This window comes from Capsicum annuum, chromosome 11, assembly GCF_002878395.1.
Source record: "Capsicum annuum cultivar UCD-10X-F1 chromosome 11, UCD10Xv1.1, whole genome shotgun sequence".
In the NCBI taxonomy this organism is placed as follows: domain Eukaryota; kingdom Viridiplantae; phylum Streptophyta; class Magnoliopsida; order Solanales; family Solanaceae; genus Capsicum; species Capsicum annuum.
The window spans coordinates 13,979,299-13,991,568 of record NC_061121.1 but is presented as its reverse complement, the minus strand read 5'-3'; the positions used below and the strand labels follow the sequence as shown (position 1 = coordinate 13,991,568).

Below are 12,270 nucleotides of genomic sequence, written 5' to 3'. Positions count from 1 at the left end.
CGGGTTTTCTCTAGCTTTCGGCAAAAAAATTTCGCCGGAATTAGCTCCAATTTCAAATCTGTTCAGCGGGCTACTTCCGATATCAAGTTGGTTTGGTTCGTCGTCGAGATTCTCCATTCGGGCTTTTGGATTTGGTTTTCTTGAATATTGTTATCAACGTAATCGATTATTCGAAGGTCCATTCCTAAACTCTCTCTCTCTTTATTATTTTTAATGTGGCTATGATGTGATCTTTGGTGATGTGGTTTTAAATCTTTAGTAGTATTAATTGTATTGTGAGGTATGAATGATTCATGTTCTTAATGTTTGAATCCTCGTTGAGTGGATATGTTTGGTGTTGGTTTTGGACTTTGAGTAGTGATTTGAACTAAAGAATTTATTGACCTTCGGTTAAAAACGAATTCGGGATTGGGATCATGATATGATAACAGATGAATACAAATTAGTAGTTTTGATTCATTATTATTGTTGTTGACTCCTTGATAGTATCATGATAGGTCAAGCGGGGTAGGCCAATGTAGATTTGGTAAGCAAAATCTAGGATTAAATTTTTGGTTGATGGTTTGAATATAGAATGTGTGTTGAATGTTTTCTAGTGTGTCGTGTTTAATTCAAATGTATCCATTTAGTCGGGGAATGCCCCGTGATCACTTGTATTTATTCGTCGGGGAATGCACCGAAGTATTTTGTATTTGAAGGACGTCCGTGATGAAGGCCTGAGGTATCGGGTAGCATGGGAGCGTAGTTAGGATTAGTATAGGTTAGATAGGATTTACATTTCCGCATTTTTTTAATTTCGGATTGTATAATTTGGACTGAACATTATATTTTCGGAATTTTTTTTAGTTTGTATTTGTTTGGTTGGTTGTTGTGTGTTTATGTGGTTTATATCTTCTTAGTGCCAAAACTAGTCGATACGCGCCACCAAGAGACCGTGGTCAAACCACGGGATCGAGGGGTGCCTAACACCTTCCCCTCGGTCAACAGAATTCCTTAGCCGGAATCTCTGTTCGCGGATCAGTTTTAAAGTGTCAAACTCGTTTTGAAAAGGGATATCCAAGGGCGACTTGGCACACCCGATTTATGCCAAGTGGTAACTCTGAGTTTTGAATATAAAAGGTCCTTTTTTGGAAATAATTTTCAATCTTTTGTCACTTTAATAATAAAACCCTTTCGAAACTTAAACTTGAAATCTTTTTGATTGTAAAAAGGGGTGTGACAATTTTTTGCTTGCAGTTAATTTTCAGCGTTAACGAAAATTTGTTGCGAACAAAGAGTTTCATAGGAATGGAAACTGGAGTTTTAGATTGAATTAATAAACAGATGATTTTTTTTTTTTTAGATTAATAAATGAAATTTTTACAAAATTAATAAATGGATGAAATTTTTATTTCATAAACTAATTAATAAATTGGAGTTTTACAAAATTAATAAACGGATGATTTTTTTTTTTTTAAATTAGAAGTAATGGAGGAAGAGGGATATAAATAGGGAGAGGGATAATTGAAGGTTTTGAAAAAATTAAAGGAAAGTATATTTTTTTTGTTTTTTTTATCATTAAAAATGCTAATTTAGCATAAAAATACCTCTATCACGCGCGTGATGGAGGTTGAACTCAAACAATTTGCCACATCAGCGTAAAAGGGGCACACGACATACTAAAGAACAAGTTCAGGGCTACTTAGAATTAGTCAAAGTTCAGATGTATCATAAATAAAACTTGACAAATTCAGATAATCATACTTCTCTCCTCTCTTTTATGTGTCCTAATTATATCCAAGCATTTTATGATTCTATTACTATGTATTCACACGTACGTCAAAGCAAAATTATTCACTAAGCTCATTTTTAACTTAGATTAATTATAAAAATCGACGATGTTTTACGCAGAAGGAGAAAGAGGGGGACAACGAAGAAGATGAAGATATAATTTGATAGTTTTATTGGTTTATTTAAGAATATTCACGCCTAAAAAAGAAACATGACTTTTGATTGAGACGAATAAGTAATTTATTCAGAATATTATGTTATGATAATGTAACTTGATAGATTTAATGCTTTCAAATTAATAAGGAAAAAACTCAACAATATATGTTTCTTAATTGAAAAAACACAATAACAACTTATCAAGAACTTCATAACTTGATAGTTTTGATGCTCTCGAGGTTCGAATAGAAGAATAATCCAAGAGTAATACTTTTTTTTTTTAAGTACTCCCTCCGCTTCCAAAAGAATGACCTGGTTTGATTTAGTATAAATTTTTTAAAAAATAAAGAACACTTTGAATCTTGTGGCCTTGAATTAAAGTTGTGTCAAATATACTAAAATGCCCTTTAATCTTATGATCCTAAACATGCCATGTGAAAAGTTGAAATTAAAGTATGATCAAAAAACGAAAATAAGTCATTCTCTTTCTTAAACGGACTAAAAAGGACAGCAAGGCATTTCTTTTTTTTTTTTTTTTTTTAAAAGGAGGGAGTATTGAGCAAGTATTGCATGAACTAGGCTTTCCACAGAAAATGTCAAATTGGATTTGCTATGAATTATCTCAATAGATTTTGCTATCCATCCTAGATGCACGTACACATCTGTGTTTTGTAAATGAGTTGTTATTATTTGCTAGAGGTGATATAAAATCATTCATAAGCTTAAAAAAGAGGTTTGACATGTTCTGGGCAGCCTCAGGTTTGAAAGCAAATTGGAATACGAGAAGGGTGAGAGCGTATATGTCAACCTAGAAGATCGAGCAGGTTGACTAAACTAATCAACCTCAAAATATATAATCAATCAAGCAGCAATATGTAAGATGTTTGGTCTGCAAAAAGACAGATTGTGGATTGCTTCGGTTCATCATTACTACATAAAGAGGCAAAATATCTTTGAAATAATCATTTTGCTGGATGATTAGGAAGATTTGTACAATGAGGAAGACGTGGCCAAGGGCCAAGGCTAGCTAGGAGATATACAACTGATTGTAAACAAAGAGAAGTTTATGATAGCTAAAGCTTATAATAAGAAGACAGAGGTGCAATGGACAACATTCTTTGGATCAAGCTAATTTGTCACAATATATGCCGCAGAACCTAAACATGTATTTGTGTTGTGGCTGAGCATGCATGGCAAGACAAGGACTAAGGACAAGCTGTTGAAATGGGGCTTAAGTGTAGACACTGATTATGTATTCTGTCAGTCACATCTAGAAATCACCTATTCTTTCTATGTAGAATGACCGGCAAATCATGGAGTGATGCCTTGGTGGCAAGTCTGGAAAGATTGTCTAACTGACTGGAAAAGAATGTGGCAATAGGTGAAGTTGAGAACAAGAGATTCATACTCAAGAGGGATTATCTTGAAGGCTAGCTTGACAACAACTGTGCATACTATCTGGATAGAGAGGAATAAAAGGGGTATCTCAGAAAGAAAGCACTACAAATCTACAATGGAGGAGTTAGTTCGAGCTCTCAAAGTGATGTTATGCATTAGAGTTCGACAAAATTCTAAAATGTTTACATGCATGATGCATCAGTAGCTTTTGAGTTTAGTTGATATAGAATTTTGTGATTTTTTGTAGCTAACGGGAGTAGAATAACTTTTGAGAAGGGGTTGATGGTGTTGTGTCACCCCTTAGCTTTATAATTTTGTCACTTCGTAATTAATAAAGTGAGTTTAATTGTCAAATACATATATATATATATATATACACGTACTATAAGTCTACGCATAGAGTTCATTTTATTATAACATCATGAGTTGGAGTGAATTGTAATCCCTCAATTCATAATTAAAGATCTCAAATTTAAATATTGAACTTCAAAAAGATCCTATTGCTTAATGTTTGAATCCAAAGGCTCTAATGGAAGAGGAAACCACAAAAGAAAATCTTGTTTATCTTCCACTTTAGGGGAAATACATCACAATGTTCATATTAAAATACTTCAGATTCAAAATTTGCACAAAAATTTATATGTGTTCTCAAGCGTTAACCACTTAAAATATGTCAATTTTATACTTATTTTAACATAGATTTACGTGTTATAATTAAAAGACATGATAAGATGATTATGTAGTTAGCTTATTTATGGAATGAAATGTTTGAAAATAGATTAAAAAAATATCTCACCACGTATTCAATTAAAATAAAATGTAATTGGAATCTCTAAGTAAAATTTGGTCATCAGCGTAAGGGGTGCAGTGATATATTATTACATATAAGTTTTTTCGTTGATTTTATTCATATCTGCTCTTTGGTGGACATAACTATCCAACGATAGACTTGCGTGTCATTTTGTGGTAAGTAAACACAACTTTATAAAAGTTGATAAAGTGCGCTGACAATCAAAAAAATTAGTTGAGTACTCTTAGGTGTTTATATGTGCGCTAAAACCTTTCAAGCATTTGTGATCCATAAATCCGAGGTGACCTATTTAGTAGAGGTGGGCTCATCAAATTTCCATTTATATGTAGGCTCTTCCATGTACACGTATCTTTTCATTCACAATAAGAAGTCAGAAGTCAGAAGTTTTTGTCCTGAAAATCCGGTCGATTGATCGAATATTAAGAAGATTCCAAGAATTTGTGTGACCCCCCTTTTCCCCACTATATATTTAACAATATCCCGTATCTTGTTGCTTTATTTGAACTGAAACTCATTTGCTTTGCTTCTAACTCATTGTCCATTCTTAGCACCTTCCTCCTTACATGCCACTTGTGGATTTTCTTATTTATAACTTCACTTGAAGGTTTTCTTTTTGATATACATTTCTATTTCAGGTCAGTACATTTTCTTGAAGTCGATATCTGTTGATTTATATATGTATGTTTTCTTGTTTAGTACAGACGGGTTTGTTTGTTTTTGGGTTAAATTTCCATTCTTGATTACACCCACATTGGGTTTTGTGCGCCCCCTTTTTTTTTTTTTGGAAAGGTTAGCTTTTCGTGGGTTAAATTTCCATTCTTGATCAAACCCACATTGGGTTTTGTGCCCTTTTTTTTTTTTTTTTTTGGAAAGCTTAGCTTTAGAATTGGGCTGCCCTTTTTGTTTTGTCAGCTTTAGAATTCCTGTTGATCTACTAGTTGTTCTGTTGGGTGTTCATATCTGGTGACATTTCTTAGAGTTATTCATTTCGTGCAGTTCATATCTGTTGATGCATATGTTTTTTGCTCAATATCAAAGGCTTCTTTGTTTTGTTTTTGGGTTAAATTTCCATTTTTGATGACACCCACATTGGTTTTTATCAGTTTTAGAACTTCCATTGATCTACTAGTTGTTGACCTTTCTTGTAGCTGTTCATTTCTTGGAGTTCATATCTGTTAATTAGCGCGAAAGCTGGTATTTTGTTGATTTTTTCCCCTTTTTGATCACATGTACATTGTTTGTTTTTTTTTAAGAAAAAAAGTTATTTTGATTGAGTTCTACTGGGGTAAGTTACCCGGACTCTTCACTTTTGATGCTGCACTTGTGTTAGATTCTCCAAAAGTACACTACTTTTGGAGAATCCGACACACACCTGCTAACATTTTTGAAGAGTCCGAGCAACATAGCTACTAGGTGTTTAAAATGTTGTTCATTCTATTCATTCTATGTGTTCATGTTTGTTAATCTTTCACAAGCCATAAGCTGGCAGAGGTGGAGCTAGGATTACAAGTTTGGGTTCTATATTCTAGAAAAAGAAAGTTACTGGGTTCTGAATATATATTTTATATGAATCTGCATTATTGGTTTCTGCTGAATCCATAGGCGAAATGCTAGCTCCTCCCCTGGAAGCTTGTTTTTGTTTCAATTTGTTCTCACACCCACGTTGTGATTTTGCCGATTTCTCTATGATTCATTTCTCTCAAGTTTAAATCTTCTGATTGAGTTGTAATGTGTGTTGTTTGGTGTTGGGTGCAAGAAAGATTTAATTTTCACCAATATGGTATTGGCATGGGCTAGTTAAGCTTCAAATAACGACAATGATTAGATATATTTTTCTGGAAATTGCCTTTAATCAGTTTTGCCAATAAAGGAAGTGCTATTTAGCTCTTATTTTTAGGACATTGATAGGCTTGGCGAGTTGGTGATGTCTTTCATTATGTCGAGTTTTTCAAAGAAATGTCTTCATCTTTGTGTCTAGTATCCTATTTTCTTGATTTTCTCATCTGTTCACTGGTGAATAATGCAGCCATAAGGTGAATGCGATGAAAACGTTCGTTATATTGTTGCCAATTTTATGGGCTCTATTTGCTCTTCAAGGGGCAACATCTCATGAAGATCACCCTCTATCAAGGATTGCTGTTCATAAGGCTATTGCGGCCTTGGATGCACGTGCTTATATCAAAGCTACTCCTTCTGTTCTTGGGTCAAATGTAAGCTTCATTACCTTGGAACTATATCCCGGTACTTAGTTAAGCTAACTATGCTTAAGCTTCGTTGTGTTAACTTTCGTAATCATCCCTCCGTTCAGTTTCTTGAATGGACGTGCTAGCCAATTTTCAGAATAACTAAGGTTTTCATGTCCTGATTCCTGTGCGTTGCCTCTATGTTCTAGGGTGTAAACCAAGAATGGATAACTCTGGAGTACGGCAGAAGCAACCCCTCAAATGATGATTGGGTTGGAGTGTTTTCTCCTGGCAATTTCAGGTGAACTTCACTTGGTTATAAAACTGTCAATATCTAAAATACTAAGCTCTATTTGAAAATTTTAAGATGTGAGAAATGATAATTTTTAGACATAAATTTTCATTACTTTAAGCTAATGTGCTAAACGTTTACAAAATAATATTTCAGCGCAGCTACTTGTGACCCTGAAAATAACATGGTGACTCCACCACTTTTGTGCACAGCTCCTATAAAGGTTCGTTCCATTTATAGATTTATAGTGCAACTTTTAGAAGCTCTTTTCTCTGGAGATTGACTCGTGTCACGCTTTTTTTGCAGTATCAATTTGCAAATCGGTCCAGTCCTAACTACAAAAGGACAAGAAAAGGATCGTTAAAGCTTCAATTGATCAACCAGAGATCAGATTTTTCCTTCGCTTTGTTTTCTGGTGGATTACGAAATGTAAGTTACATTTACCCTTGCCCAGTTTATTTCTATAGAGTTTGCATATTTTACATGAAGCAAAAGTCAGAGATCAACAACAACAACATACCCAGTGTATTCCCACATAGTGGGGTCTGTGGAGGGTAGAGTGTATGCAGACCATACCACTACCTTAGGTGAAGTAGAGAGGCTGTTTCCGATAGACCCCCAGCTTAGAACCGATAACAGTATAACAAATACAAAAGATAAGTGCAAAATAAACTAACACCGCTAGCAACAAGATAATACTACAATCACAAGATAATAATACTATCTAACCGAAGTCATAGACATCATACAGCACCACGAATAAGAAACTACAGGCACAAAAGAACGCTCCCTTATTGTTACCGACGCACTCCCACCCCCTAACCCTCTGCCCTAATCCGCGTCCTCCACACCTTCCTATCAAGAGTCATGTCCTCCGTAAGTTGTAAATGCTCCATATCATGCCTAATCACCTCCCTCCAATATTTCTTCGGTCTACCTCTACCCCGCTAAAACCATCTATAGCTCGTGTCTCACACCTCCGCACTGGAGCATCCGAGATTAGATTCTAAAATCCGGTGGCTCAAATCCTTTCGTAAAGTCTTTCTGAGAAAAGTCTCTTTTTTCAAGAAGATATTTGATTTGTTTTAAATTTGTTGAAAACCCTTGAATTCTTTCTTTCTGGTTGATTATATTTTTGCTGGTTTGTCTGCCTTTTAATCTCTCTCTATCAAGATACTTTCTACACTCTGATGTTCCCTTGTAATATGAATGTGCACGAATAAGCTCTTATAGATGATGGCTCAAATTCTCAGACATTTGTTTCTTGTGTGAATTATGATTCAGATTAAAGGCTAGAGTTGCTTATTCAGGACCTATGTCAAGCTTATTCTAATGCATTTCTTTTCCTGTTTAACAGCCAAAGCTGGTTGCAGTGTCAAATACTGTTGCCTTTGCAAATCCAAATGTACCATTATACCCACGGTTAGCACAGGGAAAGACGTGGAATGAAGTAAGTTTGTTTGTTTCTTCCTCTGTAGGTTAATATGCAAATAATCGAAAATATGTTTCTGGCAGAATAATCAGCGTGTTTTGCAGCATGACTAGTAGTTTGAATAATGATCACTTAGGTAGATCAAAAAAATGACAATTTAAAATTGATTGTTGCGCAGATGACTGTTACATGGACAAGTGGATATGATATCAATGAAGCAGAGCCATTTGTGGAGTGGGCTCCACAAGGTGGACAAAAAACTCGTTCACCGGCTGGGACTTTGACTTTTGATCGTAGTAGCTTGTGTGGTGGGTATTTTTCCTTTCACATTGTCATGTAAAACTAGAGTCTGTTTTCCGTAAATGTTACGTCTGATGCCTATCATCTATTTTTCGTTAACGTAACATATAATGCATATGTTGGAGCCTTGATTGGATACAATGATTGTAAGATAAGCAACTCTGTGTGGAACACGTCTTCTTCACTTTGACAAACACTGGATGAATGTCATTTTGTTCTGCATTAACTTATAAAAGTTTCTTCTAAAAAGAGTGTCACTATTCTGCAGGTGCACCAGCAAGAACTGTTGGATGGCGTGATCCTGGATTCATTCACACGAGTTTTCTGAAGGAGTTGTGGCCCAATTTAGTGTAGGTTTACTCTCTTCCTAGCAGCGGAAAGACGATAGTCAAATCTTTTAAAAGATTTCATGTTTTATTGGACATTCAATTCTGAAGATGTCAGATGCAAAACTTTGAAATTCTTCTTTTCCTCTAAAGTTGAATACCAAAATACATCTCTTAAGGAGAAACTTAGTTCCCTGTTTTTTGGATGAGATGGTTGCGCTCCATGCTAATGCAGGCTAACTGCCAACATTTGAAATGAAAATTCAATGCACTTTCTGATTTTGCAGATATACCTACAAGCTGGGGCATAAACTGTTTAATGGCACATATATCTGGAGTCAAGTGTACAAATTTAAATCATCTCCCTATCCTGGTCAAAACTCTCTTCAGCGAGTGGTCATTTTTGGTGACATGGGAAAGGTTTGGACACTCTTAACTGAGCTAAGCTTATATATCTATGCGTTGTTATTTCTACTTCACTGTCTTGAAACTCGATTCCAGTCTAAGCAAGGAAATTGCTCGCTTTTAGTTTTCGGTCCTTCGATTCAGAAGTGGATTATGTTATCATCTTGTTCATATTTGAAATTTTTGCATTCTGCTTTTCCATTAGCAGTAACTGTGGAAGGTTATATCTGGATTGTGCTATTGCCTAAGATCTACCGCTAGCAAATTTCAGAAGTTACACTTGACAAAGACCGGTTACTGCCTTTTAAACTACAGGAAGAGGCTGATGGCTCAAATGTGTACAATCAATACCAACCTGGTTCCCTTAACACTACCAAGCAAATCATTGAGGACTTAAAGAACATTGACATAGTCTTTCACATTGGTGATATTGTTTACGCCAATGGATATCTTTCTCAGTGGGATCAATTTACTTCTCAAGTTGAGCCAATTACTTCAAGAGTACCATACATGATTGCTAGGTACTTTTCAGGTCTTTTACAATTTATTTCTGAGTATGCACTTGTCTGTTTTCTTTTTTTCATGTGACTAGTAATCTTTTTCATTTTAACTTCCAGTGGCAACCACGAACGCGATTGGCCAGATAGTGGGTCATTTTATGGTAAAAAGGATTCAGGTGGAGAATGTGGTGTCCTGGCTCAGACAATGTTCTATTTTCCTGCCGAAAATAGGGATAAGTTTTGGTATGGTGACCCTATCCTTTGGATGATCCTACGTAATGTTCGCTCCCAAGTCCGACCTCTGAATTTGCTTATCTACTACATGCATATTTTTTGCTTCATGAAAATAATGACTATGCATCTTTAGTGGTGACATTTATGAGATAATCAAACTTGTAACAATCTTTGTACATATGGAGGCAGTGAATAGATCTTCTTCCACCCCCCACCCCTCACCCCCTCCAAGTGTTAGGTTTAATGTTGTCGTATGTTCTCAGGTACTCTACTGATTATGGAATGTTCAGATTTTGTATTGCTGATACTGAACATGATTGGAGAGAGGGCACTGAACAATATAAGTTCCTTGAACACTGCTTTGCATCAGTAGATAGACAGAAACAGCCATGGCTAATCTTCCTTGCACATAGGGTGCTTGGTTATTCTTCTGGTGATTTTTACGCCGATGATGGATCATTTGGAGAGCCAATGGGGAGGGAAAGCCTTCAAAAGCTTTGGCAGAAGTATAAAGTTGATATCGCCATATATGGCCATGTTCATAATTACGAAAGGACATGTCCCATTTACCAGGTATCCTGAAAACTTGAAATGTTCGTGCAATGTTTTTGTTCTCATCTGAGTTAATTGCTCAATGAGTGCCACTGATGATGCTTAGGTTCTGAGGACATTGAAAATATTGATGTTCACCTCCACCCATGTAAATCACACTAGAAAGTAAAAATATTCAGTGTGTCCCTTTTCGACTTTTCGTATGACCGTGACTGACTAGCACGGGGAAAGGGATGAATGGACTTCTATACTATTATATTGGGGACGTGGAAGAAAATATTTAAAAAATAGGTGAAAAGTTAGTTTGATGTGAAAACATCATATATGTGAAATTTGGATCGTTTATTGAGTTTGTATGATTCAAAGTTGTGAAAGTTTTATAAAAATGGAATGAGTCAAATATTAATCATATATTTGGATGGAGGGAGTACTAAAGAGCTAAGCTGCATTCACAATTCACCTAATCCTATTTGCTTCTTAGTGAAAATTTTTTTGGAGAATTAGCTAGTAGTTAAGCTGCATATAGAAATTCCTTTTAGTTTTTACGAACTAGAGAGTGATTCAACATTTAATGTTCTACCCTCCCCCTTTTGAGCCGAGGGTCTATTCGAAAAAATCTCTCTACTCCACAGAGATGGGAGTAAGGTCTATGAACCTCCTCCTATCTCCAGACCACACCTGCGGAGTTATATTGAGTATGTGGTTGTTGTAGGGAGTGATTCAACATTTAGTGTTCTTGTCCTCATCTGTTTATACTTCATTCTTTAACGCATTCAATGTGTCTTCGTGAATGGCAGAATATTTGTACGATGAACGAGAAGAACTCGTACAAGGGAACCTTGAACGGGACAATACATGTCGTGGCAGGGGGAGGTGGAGCTGGTCTAGTAAAGTTTACATCCCTCCAGACTAAGTGGAGTATTTTCAAAGATTATGATTACGGATTTGTGAAGATGACAGCATTCGATCATTCAAACCTGTTATTTGAGTACAAGAAAAGCAGAGATGGCAAGGTATACGACTCTTTCAATATATCCCGGGATTACAGAGACATCTTGGCATGCACTGTGGATAGCTGCCCAAGCATGACATTGGCATCTTGACTGATTTTATGAAGAAAGACCTGAAGTTTGATTTCTGTTATGCACTGATCTAGCATCCCACGATACCATCGATATCTCTATAGGACAGTATGGTACACAAAGCATCCGGCATTAGCTGGACCCAAGGAATCCAGTTCAGAGCCACAAGCACCAGGAGCATAAACAGTTTGGGTGAATATTTACTTGATTGTGTTAAGAAGGTTCATGATTGGGAAGGTTTATGTAACATTTGTGAGATACAATGTACTATTACTTTCATCTTTCATAAAGGTTTTTGTGTTGTTGGAAAAGGAAATTGGTAAAGAAAGCCATAGCATTATTATTTATGAACAAAAGAATCTTTTATCAAGTGAGTTGGTTTTACTCATTAAAATTTTAAACAATTGCTACATTTACCTTTTCGAGGTAGTGGTAAAGTGTGCGTACAGTGTACCCTCGCCGTCATATTTTTATTTTTTATCAAATACAAGAGGAAAACTAAGAAGTACAGAAAAGCATGTGTTAACTAAATAAAAAATAAGCTTTGCATCCCCTTTTCAAATTAACACAAACTTTAATTACTTTGTGGTGAGATGATTAGACCGGTCACGATGCATATTTAAGTTATTGAGGACTTCACCTTAGATAAGGGATGTGGAGGACGCATATTAGAGTAGAAGGTTAGTCGGGTAGGAGTGTCGTTGTGTATCATAATATGTTAGCTTACGATTTAGTCGTAGATATTTATCATTATTGTTGTCTATTGCATTTCGATTATCGCATTATTTTGTGGTTGAGTATTATTTTTCTAGTAAATTTTATATTGTTC

General features: G+C 35.6%; 1 protein-coding gene across 3 annotated transcripts; it reads left to right on the top strand.

Annotated features, from left to right (window-relative positions):
* Window positions 1-4,318: 4,318 nt before the first annotated feature.
* Window positions 4,319-11,811, top strand: LOC107847979 (probable inactive purple acid phosphatase 1). 3 transcript variants are annotated; one of them, XM_016692609.2, is made up of 13 exons: window positions 4,319-4,433; window positions 6,162-6,345; window positions 6,528-6,619; window positions 6,767-6,833; window positions 6,917-7,039; window positions 7,968-8,060; window positions 8,221-8,350; window positions 8,611-8,692; window positions 8,956-9,088; window positions 9,389-9,594; window positions 9,691-9,816; window positions 10,071-10,380; window positions 11,157-11,811. In XM_016692609.2, exons 2-13 carry the CDS (start codon window positions 6,178-6,180, stop codon window positions 11,460-11,462), a joined length of 1,836 nt encoding a protein of 611 aa, XP_016548095.1. In that variant the 5' UTR covers window positions 4,319-4,433; window positions 6,162-6,177; the 3' UTR covers window positions 11,463-11,811. The 3 variants fall into 3 exon arrangements, with proteins under 3 accessions (XP_016548095.1, XP_016548094.1, XP_047255478.1); XM_016692608.2 differs by lacking the exon at window positions 4,319-4,433 and adding an exon at window positions 4,463-4,770; XM_047399522.1 differs by lacking the exon at window positions 4,319-4,433 and adding an exon at window positions 4,990-5,329.
* Window positions 11,812-12,270: the final 459 nt, after the last annotated feature.